We start from the raw sequence: 23,077 nt of genomic DNA, 5'->3' as shown, positions 1-23,077 counted from the left end.
ATATAAAAGCTATTGTTGAGATTTAAAAAAGGCTTTTAGGTGGTCAAAGCGGATAATCCAAACAATCCAAACAGGGCCTAGGAAAATTTCCTGTTATGTAGGAGGTGAAAGGGGAGGAAATGCAGGGTGACCCTTGTCCAACGAGAGTATTACCAAGGCACAAGCATTTGCCCGTTTTCTTTGAGAGTCATCATCTTTACCGCAGGTACTTTCTCTCTTATCCTTTCCAATCCAATGTCAGGAATAGTGAGCAGATCCAACAACATATCAAACGACAATTTTTATTTTTTTTTTTGATTTTGATGGAGCTGAGTTTCTGAATTTTTGTTTATCTGAATCTTCACTAGGGGTAATCTTGTTGGAGAAGTGGTGTGGAGGAATTTGTGGCCTTTTTTGAAGATAATTAATCCAGGCCCGATACTCCTTCTCCAATGGCTTCAGCCCCTGTAGGTGCTCCTCCGGATTCTCCATCAGCATCACCACCACCACCTCCTTCCCCGGATTCATCATCATCAGCGTCTCCCCCACCACCATCATCACCGCCGCCACCAGATTCTTCGCCACCTCCCCCCTCTTCATCCTCCCCGCCTCCTCCTTTAGCATCGCCACCGCCATCGCCACCTCCACCTCCACCCGGCGCTCCACCCCCGAAGAACTCATCTCCACCACCCCCTCCGCAAAATTCAAAGTCCCCACCCCCTCCTCCACCCTCCAAGAACACCTCCGGACCAGCAACTTCTCCGCCGCCACCACCGCCACCTTCCTCGCCCCCACCACCGTCCAGTAATTTTGTCCCGCCTCCACCGCGTTCCTCACTATCGCCTCCACATGCAGCAACACGCAAGTCCCCGCCACCGCCACACAAGTCTTGGCCTTCGAATCATGGCAAATCAACCCCACCACCACCACCGTCGTCTTCGTCGTCGTCATCATCAAAGTTGCCGATTATAATAGGAGTCGTGGCCGGTGCGGGGTTGCTGCTCTTTGTCATGGTAATCTTCCTCTGCTGCTGCAACAAAAAGAAGAAAAGAAAGAATGATCAAATACAATACTACCACGACCCTCCTTATGATTATAAAGGTAGCATATCCAACTTAACCTTCAAACAATGAATCATCTTCAGTACCGCAAATGAGAATCGGAAAAAAAGTGGGTTTTGACTCATTGAGAAAACAACCATAACTCTTATAATTCAATTTTATAATAGTTTATTTTAAAATATATGTAGTTTTTCGTAAATAAGATATTTATTTTCTAAAATACTAATATTAAATAAAATTATAAAAAAAATTAATTTATTATTTTAATTTAATAAAAATATCTTACAAATAAATATATTATAATTTTTTTATTAAATAATATTAGATACCAAAATCCTTAAGTGATAAATAAAATTTGTATAATTCTCTAATTAATAATAATTTAAAATACTATATTATATAAATATACTTAGATCTTCTCATTTTTCTTTAATAAAATTGAATAAAATTTTATTAGTTGGTATCAATCGATAAAATTAAAAAAATTAAAAATACAATTAAAACTAAAATGTTTAAAAATTAAATACAATTAAAACAAAAAAAAATTAAGTATAATTAAAACCAAAAAACTCAAAAATTTTAAAAATAAAATAGTAACTTTTATTGTATTTCTAACTCTAACTCGATATCTATATTTTCTATTAATATCATTTAAAAATTGAAAGTTAATATTTTATTTTTATATTTTTAGATTTAATGTTTTTAAATTTTAATTATATTTTTCAATTTCTTATTTTAATCAGTTTTAAAAAAATTGTTTAAAAGATCATTTTAGAAAATAAATATTTGATTTATGAAAATATTGTATATATTTTAAAATATTTTTAAATAGATAAAGGTAGAATTGATTTATAAAAATTAAGGGTGATTTTCCTATATTTTTTAAAATTAATGAATCCAAATCCACATCTCCCTTAACATTATTTGCCGTATTTATTTATTTATATATCATGCAGACCGGAGATGATAATGGACTTGAATTTTTTGCATTTTACTAATTTATGTGTATGTGCAGGCGCTGAACAATACTACAGCAATTGGAGCAGCGGTCCTCAAAATTCCAAGCTCCCTCCACCTCCTGGTGCAATAATGGGTGTGCAACACGGCGTAGGGTGGCCGTCACCACCTCCACCACCACCCAACATGATGAGTGGGGAGATGAGCAGCTCCAATTTCTCTGGTCCCTTCCAACCTCCGTTGCCGCCCCCACACCCTTCTCTGGCTCTCGGGTTCAGCAAGAGTACCTTCAATTACGATGAGCTAGCCGTCGCAACAGCAGGGTTCTCTCAGGCTAATCTATTGGGTCAAGGAGGGTTCGGGTATGTACACAAAGGGGTGTTGCCAAATGGCAAGGAAATAGCAGTGAAGAGCCTTAAAGCGGGGAGCGGGCAAGGAGAACGCGAGTTTCAGGCGGAGGTTGAGATTATCAGCCGTGTCCATCACCGCCACCTTGTGTCCCTTGTTGGGTATTGCATTGCAGGAAGCCAAAGGATGTTGGTTTATGAATTTGTCCCTAATAACACCCTTGAATACCACCTCCATGGTATGCTCCATACTCTCAAATCGATTTTTCTAGTTCAAAAAACTTACCTGAATGTTCAAAATTTTACCTGCCAGTGCTAGCTAGTTTCCGATTTACTGATCAAACCATAATTGAATTTGCAGGAAAGGGTCGTCCAACCATGGAATGGTCTACGAGGCTCAAAATTGCAATGGGATCAGCCAAGGGGCTTGCTTACCTTCATGAAGATTGTAAGTGATTTATAAGATCAGTCTCCAATAATATCTCTCTCAAATCCATGTCTCCAACTTTGCAGGTCACCCCCGTATTATTCATAGAGACATCAAAACTGCGAACATTCTTCTCGACTTCAATTTTGAAGCCAAGGTATGTGCACCATTTTAGCTGCATTTTAATAATAGTTGTTAAACTAATATCGGGATATCTTACATTTGATAAGAGAAAGATTTTTACGCTATATATGAATATTTTTTTTTTTTGTAATTTTATAAGCGCATTTTAAAGTTACGAAAATTTATTTGATGTAAAACAGATAATATTTACTCGATTGGAAGTGGATTATTACAAATAATATTATAACCAATCTCTGATCCTAATATGAAGGTTTATTTGGCCTCGTAAGGATGTCTATGTGTTTGGCTTGTAATTTTATAGAGATAAGATTATTGTGATATTCCACGTTAAGCCCTGTATATGTATGACTCTTAATTTTGAAGATATGTTTTAAAATTACCAAATGATATATTGAGAGCGTGGCATTACAAATATATGTTATATGATGAGACATATGGTATTTATATGTTTTCAGGTGGCAGATTTTGGACTAGCTAAGCTTTCTTCCGACACCAATACTCATGTGTCAACACGCATCATGGGAACATTCGGGTAAGGACCATTAAACCCAATCAATCTCAAGCCAAAGGCAAACTCCAATCTCCTGAATTTTTTTTCTATATTTTCTTTGTGCAACTTACTATTGCAGGTATCTGGCCCCTGAGTATGCCTCAAGTGGCAAGCTAACCGAGAAATCCGATGTGTTTTCATTCGGTGTTATGCTTCTTGAACTCATAACTGGAAAACGCCCTGTAGAATCTGATATGGAAGACAGCTTAGTAGACTGGGTTTGATAATCCTTCTTCAATTTGTCTATTTTCTCTCTGTAGATAAAAATGGTGTTTTTTTACCTATATGTGTCCGTTATCTGCTTATATTTTATGTTTATGCAAACAGGCTAGGCCTATTCTGTTGCGGGCATTGGAAGACGGAAACTATGAAGAGCTGGTTGATCCTCGCCTGGAGAAAAATTACAAACCCCAGGAGATGGTGCGCCTCATCGCTTGCGCCGCTGCATGCATCAGGCATTCTGCAAGGCGGCGACCGAAAATGAGCCAGGCATGAAGTCTGGCTATGGTAAATTAAATTAAATTAAATGTATTATTTCATTAATATTTATGTGTGTGAATTTTGAAACAGACTGTACGAGCTTTGGAAGGGGACGTCTCACTGGATGACTTGAACGAGGGCGTGAAACCAGGCCAAAGTTCAGTATTTGGCTCCGATGGCAGCACTGACTACGACAAGGGCTCATATAATGCGGATATGAAGAAGTTCAGGCGGATGGCGTTGTCGAGCCAGGATTATGAAAGCAGTACTGAGTATGGATTCACCAGCGACTACGGAAACAACGAAGCCTCCTCCAGCGCCAGCGGTGACTCGCTAGAACTGGGTCAGCGTAGGGCCTCAAGGCGGATTTGAGCTCACACTCACATTTGCAAACCGAAGAAAAGGACAAGGATATGATCGAAACTGATCATTTTGGTTGTCCGGATACCGTTTAAATGTTGTTTTACCTTCGAATGCAAGTTTTTTTTTTTTTTTGTTCATTTTAGCGATCACAGACTGTGTCATTCGGGATTCTTCATGAAATGATGCATTCAGCACCATTTTGCATGTCTTTGAGTACTAATGCTGATATCTCAGAGAGCGGCCATGGTAAAGGATCTGAGAAGCTGTTTGAGTACTAGTTTCCCATTTTGGAGACTAATTAATATATGCTATGGTCTGTTGCAGCATCTCATTTATTTATGTCTGAGGATAAGGATAAATATTGCTTCCAATTGAGAAGAATTCAATTGGCAGATGAATTGATACCAGGTTGGTTCCGCCATGCCACCCATTGAATTCGTTTTTAATGGAATCTTCTGCATTCACAGGCGTCCGTGGTTCGGGTTCCCATCGACGCTAAATTAATTGTTAGGCCTGCAATTAATCTACAGTGGAGCTTTTGCTCTTGAGTCAATCTTCTGATTCTTCTCAGTCTAATGGCTCTAGGCTCTTGATTTTTTTTCTAAGAGAAGAGTAAACTATACATTTGGGGAACTTAATTTGTAGGAAGGTGTAAAGAAAAGAAAATAAAAAGAAAAATGAAGAGGAAAAAAAATAAAAGAAAATAAAAATTATTATTATTTATTTATTTATTTTTTTTACAAACCAAGAGGCGTGTCTAAACCAAACTATTATTTTTCAAAGAATTTTTCTAATTCCACCACAGTGTTTCTTTCTCTGATTGAAAATAGAAACTTCTAAAGAATTTGGTGATGAAAAAAAAAAAAAAATTTTATTTCAAAAAAAGAAAAAAAGAAAAAAAACACAACTATACAAAGAAACATGTTTTTTCACTATGATTTTAATTTTAAATTATTCGTATTTTCTTCAAAAATTAATGGACTATTTGACAACTGTTTTTTAGAATCGTTTTTTATTATTTAAAACAAAAAATATAAAAAACACATTTTGATAATTAAAAATTATTTTTTATTTTATGTTTTTAAGAAAATAAAATAAGGGTTTTCACAAACATCTTTTAATTGTTTGTTTGTTGTTTTAACTTGTTTTAAGAAATAATTATATAAATATATAAAATAATTAAAAATAAAATTCGAGATATAAAAATAATTTTTAAAAAATTCAAACTAGATTAAAAATATTTTAAATTTTCAAATACACTTTTGTTCTATAAAAATCACAAAACAGTTTTCAAACTATTTTTTAGAATTGTTTTAAAAAATAGTTACTAAATAAGACTTAGAAATTTTCTCATTTTTTCAAAACATGAAGCTCCCTTGTTATTTTAGAAGTGATCAATGATTTGAAGCAATTTAAAAACTAAAAAAGAAAAAAATTAAAATAAGGTCATATTTGACAACTATTTTTTTTTTTTATAATTTTGAAAGATAGTTTTTGAATATCATTGTTTAATGTTTTCTAAAACAAAAGTTGGTTTAAAAACCTAAAATATTTTTAACTTATTTTTAATATTTAAAATATATTTTAAAAAATAATTTTTATATCTAATATTTTATTTTTAATCATTTTATAATATAATTATTTTTTTAAATAATTATAAAGAAAATAAGTGAAAACAATTAAAAAATATTGAACACAATTTTTTCTGTTTTTAAAAACAAAAAAATAAAAAATAGTTTCTCATTATTAAACATATTTTATGTTTTTTTTTTAAGGAACAGAAAATTGTTACCGAAACAATTTTAATGTTACGGGTTATTTTAATGTGGAAGCATAGGTGCTGTTATAACGTTACTTTCAGGAGTATGAGCATTTCAGTAATTTTACCCCTAGGCCCTAACTAATTTAACAAGGCACCCGACGCTCTTAAATTTGACGTGGCGTTCCCTGATTGGCCTTAGTATTGTAACTGTAAGCATAGCACAGTTTCCAACCTCAGAAGATCGACATCTCCTTCTTATTCCCATTCTCGCCCTTCCATTCCTCACATCTGCGTGTTAGAGGGCAAAAACCAGATCTTCATTGTTGCCCTCTTCAGTCTTCACTCCTTCATATCGGTACATATTCAGAGAGAGATAACCGGAGGGAAGGTCTCCAGCTGTGTTTCCTTCCTTTTCTTCCCAGATCTGAATCGGTCCCTCTCATTCCACCATGGCTCAGCCTCTCGTGAAGAAGGACGACGATCGCGACGATGAAGGTGTGTTCGAAAATTTATTTTTTTTATTTTTTTTAAATTCGATTCAATTGATTGATCCAAACTTTTTCTATCAATTTCTGTAGAAGAAGTCGGTCAAGCGCTATATGCTAGATCTGTGTTTTTCTGATTCTTTTTTGTCCATTCATGAGCGTATTGTGTGCTAGTGGAGCCAATTCGAATAGGATTATGGTTTAATTCGACCTGATCTGATCAGCTTTTTTTTTCTTTTTAAATTATAGTTTTGGTTAGTTGTACCGTGGCCTTAGATCACAATGTAGTTTGGTAATTTATATTATAGTTGTTTAATTGTAGTTGATCAGATATATATTGTCTGGATATCTAGATCTCTTTGATTCTATACATGATGAATATTTTTGCCCGTTTGCTTAGGGTATGAATGCCCTTATTCTCCAATTATGTGATGCTATTGAATCTTTAGGAGAAGCATTTTGTTGAAGCTATTTTTGCGAATTTGGTACTGGCAGATTTTGGTTGATTTAGGTTTTCTAGAAGTAAATTATAGTGTTTACCATGTGCGTGGGTGTTAATTATTTAAATTTGATTGTTTTGCAGCGGATTACTCTCCTTTTCTCGGGATTGAAAAGGGAGCTGTTCTTCAGGAAGCTAGAGTGTTCAATGATCCTCAGCTTGAGCCAAGGAGATGTTCTCAGGTAAGTTTATGCCACCTTATTCTGTGGTTGAATTTGTTTTCTCTGTTTTTCTTCCTTATTTGGAAATTGATTCTTCTGGGTCTTTTTTTATTGTATTCTCATTCCAGGTCATTACAAAGCTTCTGTATCTACTGAATCAAGGAGAGACATTTACAAAGGTGAATTTTATAGTGTTTTAATTTTCTTCATTTTGAGGTATGTTAATTTACATGATGCATCATGGAAACATAGGTCCTTCCTTTTATAAATGATCTATTTTTGCACAAAATTTACAGATTGAAGCCACAGAAGTGTTCTTTGCTGTCACGAAACTTTTTCAGTCTAGAGACACTGGTTTAAGGAGAATGGTGTATTTAATGATAAAGGAGCTTTCTCCTTCTGCTGATGAGGTTAAATTGATTGTTGTTTTATTTGTTTGTTTGTACCAACTTTATTTGTGAAAAGTGCTGACTGGTTTATAATTTATATACAAAAGGTTATTATTGTGACTAGCTCACTTATGAAGGACATGAATAGCAAGACTGATATGTATCGAGCAAATGCTATTCGGGTTCTCTGTCGAATAACGGATGGAACCCTTCTCACCCAGATTGAGCGATACTTGAAACAAGCAATAGTTGACAAGAACCCTGTTGTTGCAAGTGCAGCTCTTGTCAGTGGAATTCATCTTCTCCAGGTACAATTGGGTTGTGTGTAGATTTTTTTTATTCTATTTATATATTTAAATTATCCTCTTACATGCTCTAATAATATGATTATTATTTTTTTGGATAGACAAACCCAGAGATAGTGAGAAGGTGGAGTAATGAAGTACAGGAAGCTGTTCAATCAAGGGCAGCACTTGTGCAATTTCATGCCCTAGCTCTCCTGCATCAGGTATGTTGGATTTTTTGGTTCCATGTTTAAGTTTAAATTCAGAATACAGAGTAGCTTGTTAGAAAGATAGTTCCTGAACTTCATAGAGGTAAAATTTTGCACATGGCTTTTTATAAATGATGAACCAGGATGTTGCACAATTTGTGTTGGCTTCATTATTGTTGGTGCAGTGGGAGTTAGAATGAGTTTATTTGCAAGTTTTAGTAAGAATGATTTTTCAACTGCAGGCTAGTTCCACTTTCCTTTTTATTTCAAGTGTAAAACTTGAAGTGAGTTATAGTGACTCTGTTTGTAAATTGTCCAAGCTAGTTTTCCATCAGTTTCTATGATGGCTTTTTAACCTCAAAGCAAGCAATACCTGCCTTTCTATTATTTATTTATTTGGTTCTAGCTGTGTAAATTGTGAATTAGTGGAGAAACCATAGTCTCAGTTTCTACTGGAATGGAGATGATTTCATGGTGATTTCCAAGTGAAACTGCAGTAAGCTCTTAGGTCTATAGGGGGTAATTATGCAAGCTGATTCTGTAAAGGAAATTTATTCTAAAATTGATAAATATCTGGATGCTTCTCACTGGACATGGGGGGCCACATCCATGCCAACATGTGCTATATTAAAGTCTTGGTTGGACCTTTTGACACTGACAATTTGGTTGTCACTGAAATCTTCATATACTCTTTTATAGTCTTATTTAAACATCTGGGCTATCTATGATTTAAAGTGGTGATTTTTTGTCCATTCTGTTTTGTTGCTCCTTTAGAATGATTGTTTCAAATTGGAGTCAAGAACTCCACATCAACTCTAGAGTATAGACTACCAATTTATAGTCTCCTTAAAGAATTAGCTGTTTTCAATGCAAAAGATGGTTTCGTTTCCCCTTATACAGTTCATTGCTGTGACTTAGGTGGTGTTTTTTTTTTTTGTCTTAAATCTTAAGGACCTCAATTTAACTTAAATTCTAAATAGAACTGAATGCTGTCACTTATTAAGTTGTTTGTATTTACTAATGTCTAAATGTCATTAAGTGTCAAATTGTTCATTTTCGTTGATTTCTAACTGTTGTTATGTGTTCAATGGACAATTTTTATCCTTATGAAAATAATTATTTATTTCTTCTTGTTTTGTAGAATTAAAAATAAAGATACTTGAAACCTAAAACTTTGAAAAAAAAGTAGTAATATAATATATTTTCGAATATTCCAAAATACGCAAATTTATTACAGTGTTATTTTATATAATTAATGATAAGATATTGGAAAACTAATAATTTGACAAAAAAAAAAGTAATTTCATATATTTCCAAATATCCTAAATCCTAAAATACCAAAATGGATTACAGTAATAAAAAGTTTGCAATGATTATTATATACTGATTAGAGTTTCTAATTATGTTTGATTACTAATTTTTTTTTAAGTCTTAAAATCAAGTTGCTTTAAGATTTAAGATAAAAGCAAAAAAAAGTTTCGCCTTTTTCTACTAAGACAAAATTGTCTTAAAAAAAGTAATAAATTAAAAATGAGAACTCTAAAATTGACTTATTTCTTAAAGCAACTTGCTTTAAGACTTAGGTAGTTTTATTTTACTTTATTTATTTTTTTAATTTAAATCTAAATAGAACTTTTTGTTTTTTTAATAGATAAAAACAAAGAGTATATATTAAAAAAAAAAACACCAAAACAATGACCCAAAGTATACAGGAAGTATACACCGGTTGCCAAAAGGCTCTTAAATCTAGGTAGAAGTAGAATTTAATTTAACTCTTTTTATTTTATTTTATTTATATTAAGTATTAAGTATTAATAAGGTGAATGTTGTATTGAGATTGTGTTTTGGTTGTTTTAAAAAATTATTTTTAGTATTGAACAAAAAGCCAACAAATTTTTTTAAAAATAAGTGACATGTTGAAAAAAAAGTTAAAAACAAACAATCTAAAGTCTGAAAGCAAATTGCATTCAACATTAAGTTAAAAAAACAAACACCACCTTAGAAAAAAAAATAAAAATAAAAATAAAAAAGTCAACTTAATACTTGATACTATTAATTTACATTTAGACTTAAGTTAAATTAGGATTTGAGACAAAAAAATAAACACCACTGAAGAAAATCTTACTAATTTCCTAATTAAGTTTCATTGATTTATATGTAGTGCATCTTTGGATCTATGAAGTGGTGATTAAAATGCGTGTTTAATTGTTAAGATTAACTTATTAATTTTTGGATTTTCAATTTGGGGAATAAGAATATCTTTATATACGTCTTTTCTTTAGGAATAAGAATATCAAATCTTAATTTTTTATTTTTTATTTTATTTTGTGAGTTATCTTTTGGAGTTCTAATTTGGAGTTTGAATTGATGGTTGTTGATTTATTTTGGTTTTGTGGTATTGTAAAGGGCGAACTTTGAAAAAATGTATTAAATTCATTTTTTATCCAAAATTTATAATTTTAGTGTTGTTATTTTTGGTTTTTTTTTTAAAGAGGAATGTATAAGAATTTAGGAGTCTAATTTCATTGATAATTGGATGAGTTATGAGATGTAAGGGGAGTGTTCACTATTATAAGACAACTCTGCATTCTTTCGAGGCAATCGTAGCCTAGCTTTGAGACTATTCAAGCTAGTGTGATGAGCTGACCAGAAGAAGCAAGGTTAGATTACCAAATCCTGGACACAATCATCCTAGAGATGGAGAGCCCCTTGCCTCACCTTTTCTAGCCGTTCCTTCTTGCTTGCTCACCTAGCTCTTGTCTTAGTGACTCTTCCTTTTTTTTTAGGTTTTCTTCTAAGGGTATCTGGGGAGAACGAGAAGCAGGGCCAGCCAATTCTTCAAAAACTATAGATCTAAATTTGCTTGAGAAATAAAAGAGAAAATTGTAAAAAACAAAATATAAGTCAATTATGCTTAGTTTTTTTCTTGATGACATTTTTCCAATTTATGGTAAACTCATTTCTTAGTCAAATTCATGAAATTGGGGTGATTTGATTTCTTTAGGAATATGCAAAAATTGTCAAAGTAAATTTGGTTTTATTTTGAATGAAAAATTGGATTTGGGTATTGTAGAGGTTGAAAAAATAAAAGAAAAGAAATGACTTTTTCCATTAAGACAAGTTCAAAAAATTGAACTTTTTCTATTAAAACAAAATTATCTTATAATATAAGTAATAAGTTAAAAAAACAAACCATTCTAACCTGTCTTAAGCCTTAAAGCAACTTGCTTTAAGACATAAGTCAAAAAAATAAACAAGACCTTAGTTTGTTTTCCTATGCTTCTGCAGACATTATTTCTTTATTCAATGAGAGTGGATTTTTTTTTTTGTTAAGGAAGCAGCATGGTGAAAGATATTGACTTTGGATCAGCTGAAAAGAATAGGTTGTTTTTGGGAAAAAGATTTTATATGTGCAAAAGGGTAGAATTGCCACATCAACGTTGTGCCACAACAAGAATGTTGTGGCAGTTGGTCTTTTCTATGTTTGGGATACTTTTAAGTGATGTCTTCCTCAACAAGATTGACTTTATTAAGTTGGAACAGTCCTTTGTCGGGAAGAAACAGAAAAGCGCTGAATGACTGCCCCTTCATGTTTATTTTGGATTATTTGGAGGGAGAGAAATTGGTGCACACTTGAAAATGTGAACCAATTGGTCCAAGTGCTTAAATCCTCTTAATGTGTAATTATTTGGAGTGTGTTAGGCATTGAATAGAGGAGGCGTCTCTGTCAAAAGTGAATTGTTGATTGGTTGGGCGCTAAGTAGAGGAGAGAGTGTTTGATTGTTTTCTTTCTCCCTCTTCCCCCCTCCCCCTTCTTTTGTTCTGTCTTTGTCTGACACCCTTTGTATATTTTCTTTGTACTTTGGTGCACATTTTTTGAGACACTTTTTATTAATATATGCATATAGACTTCTCAGTGGGGTTATAACATGTAGCATGATCACTCCAAACCTAAACGGATCTGTATATTTTTTGTTTGTTGTGTAATATTTTGTGCTTTATGGTCAATTTCGTGGGCCTTGTTAGTCTTCATTGTGGCTCCCAAACTTGCAGATTCGGCAGAATGATCGCTTAGCTGTTAGCAAGCTAGTCACCAGCTTAACTAGAGGAAATGTTCGCTCACCATTGGCTCAATGCCTCTTGATCCGTTATACCAGCCAGGTGCATATCTTTTTCTGGAACATAGTCTGTGCAGCATGGGTGATTATTTTGTGTCACCACATTCAATAAATGTGTGCAGGTTATTCGAGAATCGGGCACTAACACACAAACGGGTGACCGCCCATTTTATGATTTTCTTGAGGGTTGTCTGCGTCACAAGGCAGAGATGGTGATTTTTGAAGCTGCCAGAGCAATAACAGAGCTCAGTGGTGTGACGAGTAGGGAACTGACTCCAGCAATTACTGTTCTCCAACTCTTTCTAAGTTCTTCCAAGCCAGTGCTGCGTTTTGCTGCTGTCAGGACTTTGAACAAGGTTATTTCTTTTTTCACATAAACTATAGCAAATTGTTTGCTATTATTTTTGGTCAAATATTATGTTGAGGGTGACACTTGTTTGTGGTTGTTTCATCTTGGTCACCCACAGCTCCATCTCTTTAGTTAGTGTGTGATGGATGGAGGCCTTTGTAAGCAGTTTAATACTTGAAAAAGCTACCAAATTTTGAAGTCACAATGTTCCTTATGCTGGAAATCTTGACTTTTTTTTTTTTTTCACCTGAACATGTGATTATTACAATAGATAATTCACCCTTCTGGTGATATGCAGAGACTAAAACATGTGTGTGTTGTTGTGGTCTATAATATCATTCCTACTGCTAATGCTGACTAATATTTATTGACTGAAAACTTGTAATGGTCTTACTCTATTCTTTGATAATCACTGTTACTTAGCATGGAACTATTTCTGCAAGTCTGTAGCAGGCTTCACATTTAGCAATTTTTAGAAGAAATCTTTGACTCTATACTTCCTATTTGCTGGAAGGAGCAAATATTTTGGTGATGCTCATTTTGACTATAATCATTTTGCTAACCTGATTTTGACCATGATAACAAAATTTTTATAATAATAATAATCTTAAATTTGAATTCTTTGCAGGTGGCAATGACACATCCAATGGCTGTAACTAACTGCAACATAGATATGGAAAGCCTAATTTCTGACCAGAACAGAAGCATTGCAACACTGGCAATCACCACTCTTCTGAAGACAGGAAATGAATCAAGTGTGGATCGCCTGATGAAGCAAATTACAAATTTCATGTCAGATATTGCTGATGAATTCAAAATTGTTGTAGTGGAAGCCATCAGATCATTGTGCTTGAAGTTTCCTTTGAAGTATAGAGCCTTGTAAGTGATATCCTGTTTTTGATGTCATCATTAAAACATTTGGGTTTTATTTTTATGTCTTTTTTAAATGAACAGTGTAAAATGTTTCCGTCATGTGAAATAGAATAACCCTTTTTCCCTTGCTTTTCAGGATGAACTTCTTAAGCAACATTCTTAGGGAAGAAGGTGGATTTGAGTACAAAAAGGCGATTGTTGATTCAATCGTGATCCTCATAAGAGATATTCCTGATGCAAAAGAAAGCGGGTTGCTTCATCTGTGTGAATTTATTGAAGATTGTGAGTTCACCTATCTTTCAACACAGGTAGCATTTTTCTCCATTTAATATCTTTAATTCAAGCTCATGGTGTTTATTTACTTCTTTGACTATAGATAGTCTACTCAATTTTATTTCCTTAATTCAGATACTCCATTTTCTGGGGATTGAAGGGCCAAAAACCTCAGATCCCAGCAAATATATACGGTATATCTATAACAGAGTAATTCTTGAGAATGCAACTGTTCGAGCAAGTGCTGTAAGTACATTGGCAAAATTTGGTGCTATGGTTGATTCTTTGAAGGTATTGTATAGCTTCTGTTTGTTTTTAAAAATTTAGTTTTCAAGTGAATTACTAGTTATGACTTAAGTTGTAATTTTTCTCTACTCTGTGACAGCCACGGATATTTGTTCTGTTGAGACGCTGTCTTTTTGACAGTGACGATGAGGTGAGTTTTCCTTTTTTCATGTTTTATGTTCTGAGGTTTTGGCGTATTGAAGTGCTATGCACACAAAATGCTCTCTTGGTTATTTACTAAGGTTTTTTAAAAGGTAAATTGTATTGTTATTTAATTGTTTCAATGTGCTCTGTCTTTCAAATTGGACTAAGCAGTTTTATATGCTAATCTGTTTGCAGGTTCGTGATAGGGCAACACTCTATCTGAACACACTTGGAGGTGACGGTTCTGTTGTTGAAACTGATAAAGATGTGAAGGATTTCCTCTTTGGGTTGCTGGACATTCCATTGGTCAACTTGGAGACCAGTTTGAAAAACTATGTGAGTGTTGTTTCAGTCTTGGTTGGATGTTGTGCCTGTTAATGTCATCATCTCTGATGTGTTTTATGTGCATGCAGGAGCCTTCTGAAGAACCTTTTGATATTGATTGTGTACCTAGAGAGGTTAAGTCTCAGCCACTGGCTGAGAAGAAAGCTCCAGGTAAAAAGCCAACTGGTTTGGGTGCTCCTCCAAGTGGCCCCACATCCACCGTTGATGCATACGAGAAACTGCTTTCCTCTATTCCAGAATATGCAAGCTTTGGAAAGCCTTTCAAGGTCCCCTGCTTTTTTTCACATACGCTTCATGCACATGGACTAATTTGAAATGTTACTAATTCAGAAGTTATTCTTTTTTCGTTTTATTTATCAGTCCTCAGCACCTGTAGAGCTGACAGAAGCAGAAACAGAATATGCTGTTAATGTTGTCAAGCACATTTTTGATAGGCATGTTGTGTTCCAGTACAACTGCACCAATACAATTCCTGAGCAATTGCTGGAAAATGTAATGACCAATTTAGAACAGCTGCACTTCATGTTTTCTGACCTTACTCGGGACTTCCATTGTAACTTTTCTATACTTGTTGGCAGGTCACTGTTATCGTGGATGCTTCAGATGCAGAGGAATTCTCCGAAGTATCAACCAAGCCCCTAAGATCTCTTCCTTATGATTCACCAGGACAAACATTTGTGGCATTTGAGAAGCCAGATGGAGTCCCTGCAGTTGGAAAATTCTCAAATATGTTGAAGTTCATTGTTAAAGAGGTACGATATCTCTCCCCTTATCTCTGTCAGATGCATGGCACTCTTTCTTCTCCATATTTCTATATTCAGACCAAGACTCCTGAAAGTTATATATGAATTGCTAGCTTAACTATGTATGCTGTCATCATTTGCCATTGCCCCTTCTCAGCTATCTAATCATTTTCCTTGATTTTAATCTAATATTGTGATGGTTGAAGTTGGTACCATCTCGTATCATTTCTGAGTGTTGGATTCTTTTAAGGATTATTTATTGCTGTTTGTAAATTCAGAGTAAATGTATGATTGCGTCAATAACTGTGACTCATTAAGCATATTCAACCAGCTTGCCATGTACTGGCATCTTATGTCTTATTGATTGGATCTGCTTCATGAACAGACTGATGAATTCCATTACTGAAGTGCTTCTGTCAATGGATTAGAATGCCATGTTAAGAAGCAAATAGAAATTACACTAGAGGATGCTTCCATACTGATGAACTAATCTCCAACAAAAAATTCTACATGGTTTTCATCATGTGTTTTGTTTATATTTCCAGGTTGATCCAACTACTGGTGAGACAGAGGAAGATGGTGTCGAAGACGAATACCAGCTGGAGGACCTTGAAGTTGTTGCAGCTGATTATGTGTTGAAGGTTGGGGTCTCCAATTTCAGAAATGCATGGGAAAGCATGGGTCCAGAGTTTGAGCGGGTAGATGAATATGGACTAGGCCCTAGGGAGAGCTTGGCTGAAGCTGTGAGTACTGTGATCAGCCTTCTTGGACTGCAGCCCTGTGAGGTAAGCTTGTTACTGGGAATGTTTCCAATTGTTTTGCCTGCTCAGAACACTTGACAGCTCAAAGATGGAAACATCGGATAAAACCTCATTGATATGAGGCGATTTAAAGCTTGAAAAAGAATTTGGCTCCAAAGTTCTCAACCAATATGCAAATCTTCCTTAAAACTTCCCTTCCACTGAAATTGCAGCTCCAAAGAAATATAATTTATTTGCTGGTTAGCCAGGTATTGAGTTATTTTGTCTTGTTTACCATACCTCTCTGGAAGCTGAACCTTTTCCCCCTGTTCTGTTTTGGTGGTGTTCAGGGCACAGAGGTTGTCCCTAGCAATTCAAGGTCACACACGTGTTTACTGTCTGGTGTATTCATAGGCAATATGAAAGTGCTTGTTCGGTTATCATTTGGAATTGATGGGCCCAAGGAGGTTGCCATGAAGCTGGCTGTTAGATCCGAGGATGAAAGTGTCAGTGATGCCATTCACGAGATTGTAGCAAGCGGCTAGTTGGTTAATCTGCGGGAATGTTTTATTCAGCTTTTATTCCGGCCTTTCTTTTTCTTTCTCGAATGAGATCAAAGGTGGATTGTTGCAAAGAAATACGCTAGATGTAGAAAAGAACTGAGGATCGCCTCGTCTTGCAGTTCAGCTTTTAGGCAAAATCATATGCATTTTTTCTAAGGAACTATTCTGTACTCATCTGTTTATCTGGTAATAACATATCAAGCCTCATGCGTCATGTAAGTCAAAGCTCATGGATCGAGTCGGTGGGCCTGTATGCCCTGTTGCTTCTTTTTTCATTTTTTTTCCTTCTAAATCAGGTGTAGGTGGCATCAAGCCTGCTTGATTTTCCTTTTTGATCATATATCGGATATGAATTTTTGAGACGCCATTTTCTTTGGTCTTAAACATTGCAATTATTGTGAATTGGATTGTTTGTCATTTTGGTTGTGCACATTCACATCCCTTATTTGAACATGCCCAAAAGAATTGAATAATTTGCAGGGTTGTAGAATTAAGGTTTTAATTGGGTGTACTGAGCTTAAACCATATCCTTACAGAGTAATAATAATGAAGAAAATCCGTACCAAACCTCACTTCCATTTCGCATAAAACTTTTGATCGCTCCACAATAGCATTCTCTTCAATGAAATCCGAACATTCCTCTGCTCCAAATGCAAATGCCTCGGCATTATCCGATTCTCCAAGCTAAATGCGAAGTACTGCGGAAACACCTTCAATTCCTCAACACTCCTCTTCATCTCCCTCACCAAATAATTAAACTTGGGCTTCAAATTATTCTCAATACTATAACCAAAAACGGCCGGAAACCGCCCACAAGCCCTAGCGGATTCCTCGTACGATAATCCCACGCTCCGCAAAAACCTAATCTTCGCCACAAGCCTCTCCACCCGAGTGTTCAAAAGATGGGCGTTAAGCGAAGTAGGCACATTGAGCTTCTCTACTCCCAATTTTCTTAAATAAAGAAGTGTTGGCCTCAAACAGTACTCTACATCCGAGAGCAGAATCTGAGGGCACCGGAGAATCAAACTGCATGATTCTTGATCCGACGCGGCCAAATCTAAGGTTAGGAAATCAAAAACCGGTTCGATGTCGGTGGGGTCGGAGTCGGAAGAGAATAGTTTTGGGCAGAGGAAGGAGAGTCTGGGGAAATCGGGCTCGGAGAATCCCTTAGATTTAAGGAAATTCACAGTGGAAAGGACCTGATCTACGGCTTCTGGCGATGGAAATTTGTGTGGTTTGGTGCTTGGATCGATGATGCCCAGGGTTTTGAGGTACCGGAGATTTTCACGGTGGGATGTACGGAATCTGAGCAGATAAGGAGGGTGTTCAGAAGAAGAGAGAGATTGAGAACTAGGGCTTTTGATGGAAGATATGGTTGGGATATGGAGGGAGTGAAGCATTGTGGTTTAGCGGGAATGTAGCTCAATGGAAGAGCTGAACTGGTCGGTCGTTGATTTTTGAATGAAGATAAGGTAAGACAATGGTTTCTAGACTTTTTTTTCCATAGCATATTATTATTACATGGCGACAGTAAATTAAAATATGTTACAACTTAAAAAAGTACTGGCGCGTGCAACACCATCCGTCTATATAATGCTCTTTTTGCTTCTTCATATCATCTGTCTCAGATCTACATTTTCCTTTTATCCAAACAGATCCAAACCTAAGGCTACACTCAGCTGCAATTATGTATGCTGTAGATCTGTCTCTAAGGTTCATATATGTGAGTTTCGATCCCTGGTGATCTCATCGGGATCAATCTACGGCGTCCATGTCTGAGTCCGGATCTCCTCTTATCTCAAATAGATAAAGCCCTTCCACTGATTTCCAATAGATCGAGCCTACTGGTTATAGGTATGTAAATCTTTTTCTTCTTTTGTACAATTTTCTTATTTTTATTTATTTTTTCATGTTCCTGAATTATTTTGTTTAAATCAATGGATTTACATTTTGATTTTATGTCTGCGATTTGACCGGGTTCTTTTCATGTTGCTAAAGAATCTTTATCCATGCTTTCTGATTTTTGCCTAATAATTATCAGTTTCTACATAATTGTTGCTGTTATGATATTGGCTTAGTACTGGAATCTGCGACTTAAATAATGAAATTATTGTTAATTTAGGGTTGGGAATGCTATAGAAGATGCTATCAACCAACAACCAGAAAGTACTCTGTGGCTTCGATCCTCAGCAAGCGTTTCTGTCACAGCTTCTTGCAATATATCTTCAAGCTGGTTCAAAGTCTAGTAAGTTTAAGATTTCTAGGCTTCACAAATAATCTGTGTGGTGTAAGCTGATTTACATAGAAAGCCATAATCTCAAGTGCTTCAAGTGTATTAGGTCCTTAAGTTATCTTGTTTAGTTATCATTTGGCATAAAAGATCTTGTGAAAAGAACTTCTCATGAATTAATTTGGATGTAACAACCAAAAAAAAAAAAAAACAAGCAAAGAAAAAGAAAATCTATCAAAAGAAAAAAAGAGAAAAAAAATCTAGATAAACATAACCCTCCTTACCAGAGTTGCTGAACATTTTTAGTACACCTCTAAGTTCATATGCAAATGTTTATGTTCTATCAGAAAGTTCCTAACAAAATGTTGAAGAGAAGAGTGAGTTTCTAATAATCTGGGTCCTAGATCTTGAAGGAGTTCAATTTGCACATTGTAGCTCGCTTACAAATTAAAAACCTAGTTTGCTTTGCAAATGGTAGCTTGTCAATACAAATTAGAAACCTAATTCACTTGGGCACCTGAGATTATGTCAATTATGTATATAGAAGATCTTCCACCATTGATAGGTTATTTTGGGATCCTACAAATCATGGACTTATTGTTTAGATTGAGACAATGAAGAAACTATCAATGTGTATTGCAGATCTAGCATCAAGGTAAGTACATGCATCCAACTTGGAGTACTAACAGGTTCAGTACTTGTGGTATATTTTTATGAGAGAGACTCATTTTCAACTGCACATGTTATTTTCAGTTCATACCACATGGTTCGTTTTTCTCCTTGATATATAACTTGTCAAGATGAGTGGTATGCACCATTTGTTGGAGAAAGGAAGTTTGGCTGGGGATTGGAGTGGGGGTTCATTTATTGGATTCTATGCCAAAAGACTTGTTTTTTTTTTTTTTTTTTTAAAGGTGATTAAAAGTAAATATATGATGAAGTGTCGAACAGAAAGAGGTGCAACCTACATGAAATATATTTGGCATGTAAAAGGAAAAGGATGTACAAATCAAACCTAGCTACAGCACAACCCCACAACAATTAGCCAAATCCCATGTTATACTAAAAGATTAACAAAAGAAAGTTTTACATTCCCCATGTAACCATCTATCCAAATGTACAAGGTTTTTAGAAATGCAATTTTTATAGCCAAAGTTGACTGATCCATCCATTCAAATGTTCTATGATTGCTTTTCTATATGTTCTAAAAAAGACAGAGATTAACCTCTAGATCTTTCTACAGTCAACCCCAATAAAGCTGCTATGCCAACTATGCAATGTGTCTAAGAATTCTGCACTGGAAGGATGGGGTGCTAGAATTTTCATCCTACATCTTAAGTACTTAAATTTCTTTTCTAGAGTCTGGGCACATTAAACTAATGTAGTCTAGTTACTCTACAAATTCGATATAGTATGTTAATGGCATTTTTCACAATTGTCTTTGGTCATCTTTAGTTGATAACTTGCAAGAGTCATAACCATTTACAAAATTAGGGGACCCCATGCAATCAGTGCTTTAAAACTTCTTGTATTTTGACAGCCAAGAAAATAGCAAGTCACTCTTATTAAAGAAGTGGCAAGCTGCTAAGATCTACTAGCCTTCATCACCCCGTGCAAAGTTTTCAGGCTAAGTTTGAACATGCCAACCCAGAGGAGAAAACGAGGTTTTGTTATTATAGTTTTTCATTCTCTCTCCCTCTCTCTCTCCTTCCTCTCCTTCCCCCCCGCCCCCCTGCTCCCCTGCCTTAAATGTGTTTTACTTGTCAACTGTCTATTAACTTTGTGAATATCAGTTTACCTTTACTTATTTTTCAGCCTATAGTTCTGGTATGTAGTTGTATCCATGTTTAGCTCTGTCAGCTGGTTTACTAGTATTTCTCATTGAGTTGCAGGATTTTGTGCCATAATTAATTTGATAAAATTATTGTTGATCCGATCAGAGTGTTGAGGAAAGATGAATTGTTGACTTTTTTTTTTTTTTTTATGTAAACCATTTTGTCTGCAGTGCTCTAGAATCATTCTCACATTGCAGCATTTGGAGCTGGATGTACTGTTAACAGATTATGACTTTTGCTCTCATAGCCACCCTTACAAAGTTTGATTTACCCAAGGTAGTATCGTATGTTAATTTTTTCCTTGTTTTTCTCTTCCTTCTAAATCTTTTCTGTATTGGTGATTGGAAATTATTGTTCTTACTTCTTAGCAGGATTTGGGGCTCCCTGAACCCACTAGGTAAATAAAGATTTATAAGAGTGGTAGAAATTATCATAGATTTGGACAAAAATACAAAGAAAGATGGACGTAAAATCTTGGAAAAAGTGGGTTTTGACTTGCTAATATAAAAAGATAAGGAAAAAGGAACCTAAGTTTTTTAAATCAGAATTATCTTCATCTATTTAAAAATAATTTGAAATACAAGTATTTTTTTATGAGTCATATAATTATTTTTTAAAAAGAGGGAAAATATTTATGTGAAAGAGTTTAGTTGTCAATTGATATTGATAACATGATAAGTAAATAGTGTAGTTGTCAATTGTTATTGATAGCATGACAATTATAAAGGGTATTTTAAGGAATAATTATATGACTTATTAAAAAGTGTATGTATTCTAAATTATTTTTAAATAAATGAATATAATATTAATTTAAAATTTGAGGTTTTTTTTCCATATATTTTAATTTAGTGAATCAAAAGAATCTTGTTATAATGGTATGTCATGAATCTGAGTCAGGTTGAAATGAAGCTATAAGTATAGAAAATCTCTATTATGCAGGCAATGAAGAGGAAAACTAAGGTACCATTGAAGGTTAGTTATCAAATTAGGCAGCGTAATCGAGGGCGGTGTCGGCGTTGCCATTATAGTGTTAAATTGATGTAGGGTTTTGCCTCTTAAAATGTTAAGACCAAGTTCCAAGCGCTGACAAGGAAATAAGAGGATGCTGCCTATTGGTTTTTCAAGAGAGAGTATGTAACGCTAGATTCAGCACTCTTTAAGCACGAAAAATCAATTTGGCTGAAAGCTATGCCTTACATACCAGGTTCACTGACTAGGAACAGACGTTGAATAGCTGGCAAATAACATGATTATCAAGGTTTTTAATAAACAATTAATTGAAGTAGTACCTTATATTTTTTTAGTGGAAAGTTTTAGTGATCCCAGTTATAAAATGTTGAGAGTGCATGACAACCTAAAAAGAGAAAAAAATTCTGATAATCAAAATTATTCGAGTAAAATCTAAAATTTTACTGCTGAACCAAAATCTGCTAGCTTAAATTGCTTAATGTGGATTCTACCTCCTTAGGGAAAATATGATTTCTAGAACATAGAATGAACTACGATTCATACTCGCTTAAATCGTCGAAAGAGCTTAGAAGTGATGAATCTGAATCAAAGAAGTCTTCAATTACAAATAGAAAGCTTTGTTTCGGGCCTTGTTTTGTTCCAAACCTTATTTTACTCATCGAATTTATTTCAGTTCTGATTAAAAGTATTAAGGATGGATATGTTGGAGAAAAATACAAGAAAAGAAAATAGAGAAAAAAACTAAAATAAAAGAAAAAATAAGGAAAAATAAAAATAGATTTAACTTCAATGAATTATTTTTTTATTATATAAATTTATTTTATTTTTTTATACCTAAATATAAAATAATTTATAAATATATAAATTTTTATTCAATTTTAATTATATTTAATTTTTTTATATATTTTTTAATAATATAATTAAACATGGGAATATGATTTTTTTTCTTTTATCCCCACCACTTTTGGAAACCAAACCTAACCTAATGTTAATGCAAATCATTCAATTACTAGTAAGACAATTTTATTTTGCTGAGATGATGACAAGTATGCATCCAATCTGTTTTACTTCTTCCACATGGCATAATATTGACGCACACTTTTGGAGACTTAACAGGTGCTACCAGTCCTAACAATTACAAAAGGAACTAATTCATTTGAGAGAGAATTTGAATCACTGTCTCCGCAAGGCACAGATCAAAACTGGTACTCAAAATGTTACCCGGTGGAAATAAATGTTAACTAGAAATGTAGGTAATGCTGGGAATGTCTCGCTATCATGAGATAATGGGTGAAAAATAATAAGATCCCGATCCATTTGGAAAGATGAACTAAAGAGACACATTCAATTCAGATATTGAACTGAGAACAATATGTTGTTTGTTTTTTTTGCTTAATTCTAAATAAAAACTTAATATTTAATAAAATTAAATATTAGTTTATTTGTTTTTATAGTATTTTATTTTTATTAAGTATTAAAAAGTAAATAAAAATTAATATGTTATTTTTTTTAT

The 23,077-nt window shown here is 34.4% G+C and overlaps 3 protein-coding genes and 1 long non-coding RNA gene across 8 annotated transcripts; 3 read left to right on the top strand and 1 right to left on the bottom strand.

The window, feature by feature from the left end:
* Window positions 1–200: 200 nt before the first annotated feature.
* LOC100855412 (proline-rich receptor-like protein kinase PERK4) lies at window positions 201–4,505 on the top strand. The gene is made up of 8 exons (XM_019218806.2): window positions 201–1,080; window positions 2,056–2,583; window positions 2,706–2,792; window positions 2,858–2,928; window positions 3,371–3,447; window positions 3,545–3,683; window positions 3,793–3,954; window positions 4,036–4,505. Exons 1-8 carry the CDS (start codon window positions 432–434, stop codon window positions 4,315–4,317), a joined length of 1,995 nt encoding a protein of 664 aa, XP_019074351.1. The 5' UTR covers window positions 201–431; the 3' UTR covers window positions 4,318–4,505.
* A 1,802-nt stretch (window positions 4,506–6,307) lies between these two features.
* On the top strand, window positions 6,308–16,932 carry LOC100853178 (coatomer subunit gamma-2). Its single transcript, XM_003631597.4, has 18 exons — window positions 6,308–6,565; window positions 7,139–7,236; window positions 7,344–7,394; window positions 7,512–7,625; window positions 7,712–7,912; window positions 8,011–8,112; window positions 12,151–12,258; window positions 12,338–12,571; window positions 13,193–13,443; window positions 13,574–13,745; window positions 13,846–14,001; window positions 14,096–14,146; window positions 14,335–14,475; window positions 14,553–14,750; window positions 14,845–14,976; window positions 15,063–15,236; window positions 15,773–16,012; window positions 16,318–16,932. The coding sequence occupies exons 1-18, from the start codon at window positions 6,520–6,522 to the stop codon at window positions 16,510–16,512; spliced, it is 2,664 nt and encodes an 887-aa protein (XP_003631645.1). The 5' UTR covers window positions 6,308–6,519; the 3' UTR covers window positions 16,513–16,932.
* A 63-nt stretch (window positions 16,933–16,995) lies between these two features.
* LOC100853221 (transcription termination factor MTEF1, chloroplastic) lies at window positions 16,996–18,003 on the bottom strand. The gene has a single exon (XM_003631598.4). It carries the CDS (start codon window positions 17,928–17,930, stop codon window positions 17,100–17,102), a length of 831 nt encoding a protein of 276 aa, XP_003631646.1. The 5' UTR covers window positions 17,931–18,003; the 3' UTR covers window positions 16,996–17,099.
* A 99-nt stretch (window positions 18,004–18,102) lies between these two features.
* On the top strand, window positions 18,103–22,339 carry LOC104878809 (uncharacterized). 5 transcript variants are annotated; one of them, XR_002029772.2, is made up of 5 exons: window positions 18,103–18,384; window positions 18,653–19,415; window positions 20,766–20,871; window positions 20,967–20,992; window positions 21,535–22,339. It is a non-coding gene; the product is annotated as an uncharacterized LOC104878809 (long non-coding RNA). The 5 variants fall into 5 exon arrangements; XR_002029771.2 differs by having other exon boundaries at window positions 20,964–20,992; XR_002029770.2 differs by having other exon boundaries at window positions 18,104–18,384; window positions 20,967–22,339.
* The last annotated feature ends 738 nt before the right edge of the window (window positions 22,340–23,077 follow it).

Source organism: Vitis vinifera, chromosome 3, assembly GCF_030704535.1.
Source record: "Vitis vinifera cultivar Pinot Noir 40024 chromosome 3, ASM3070453v1".
Lineage (NCBI taxonomy): Eukaryota > Viridiplantae > Streptophyta > Magnoliopsida > Vitales > Vitaceae > Vitis > Vitis vinifera.
This window is presented reverse-complemented; position numbering and strand designations above follow the sequence as displayed.

What these genes read in the sequence shown, in the direction of transcription:
- LOC100853221 (XM_003631598.4), bottom strand. Translation starts at nt 17,930, where the DNA reads ATGCTTCACTCCCTCCATATCCCAACCATATCTTCCATCAAAAGCCCT.
- LOC100853178 (XM_003631597.4), top strand. Translation starts at nt 6,520, where the DNA reads ATGGCTCAGCCTCTCGTGAAGAAGGACGACGATCGCGACGATGAAG. An exon ending in AAGGAGAGACATTTACAAAG is followed by an intron (nt 7,395 to 7,511) that starts GTGAATTTTATA and finishes CAAAATTTACAG; the next exon opens with ATTGAAGCCACAGAAGTGTT. An exon ending in CCCTAGCTCTCCTGCATCAG is followed by an intron (nt 8,113 to 12,150) that starts GTATGTTGGATT and finishes CCAAACTTGCAG; the next exon opens with ATTCGGCAGAATGATCGCTT.
- LOC100855412 (XM_019218806.2), top strand. Translation starts at nt 432, where the DNA reads ATGGCTTCAGCCCCTGTAGGTGCTCCTCCGGATTCTCCATCAGCATCA. An exon ending in CCCTCCTTATGATTATAAAG is followed by an intron (nt 1,081 to 2,055) that starts GTAGCATATCCA and finishes GTGTATGTGCAG; the next exon opens with GCGCTGAACAATACTACAGC. An exon ending in CGCATCATGGGAACATTCGG is followed by an intron (nt 3,448 to 3,544) that starts GTAAGGACCATT and finishes TTACTATTGCAG; the next exon opens with GTATCTGGCCCCTGAGTATG.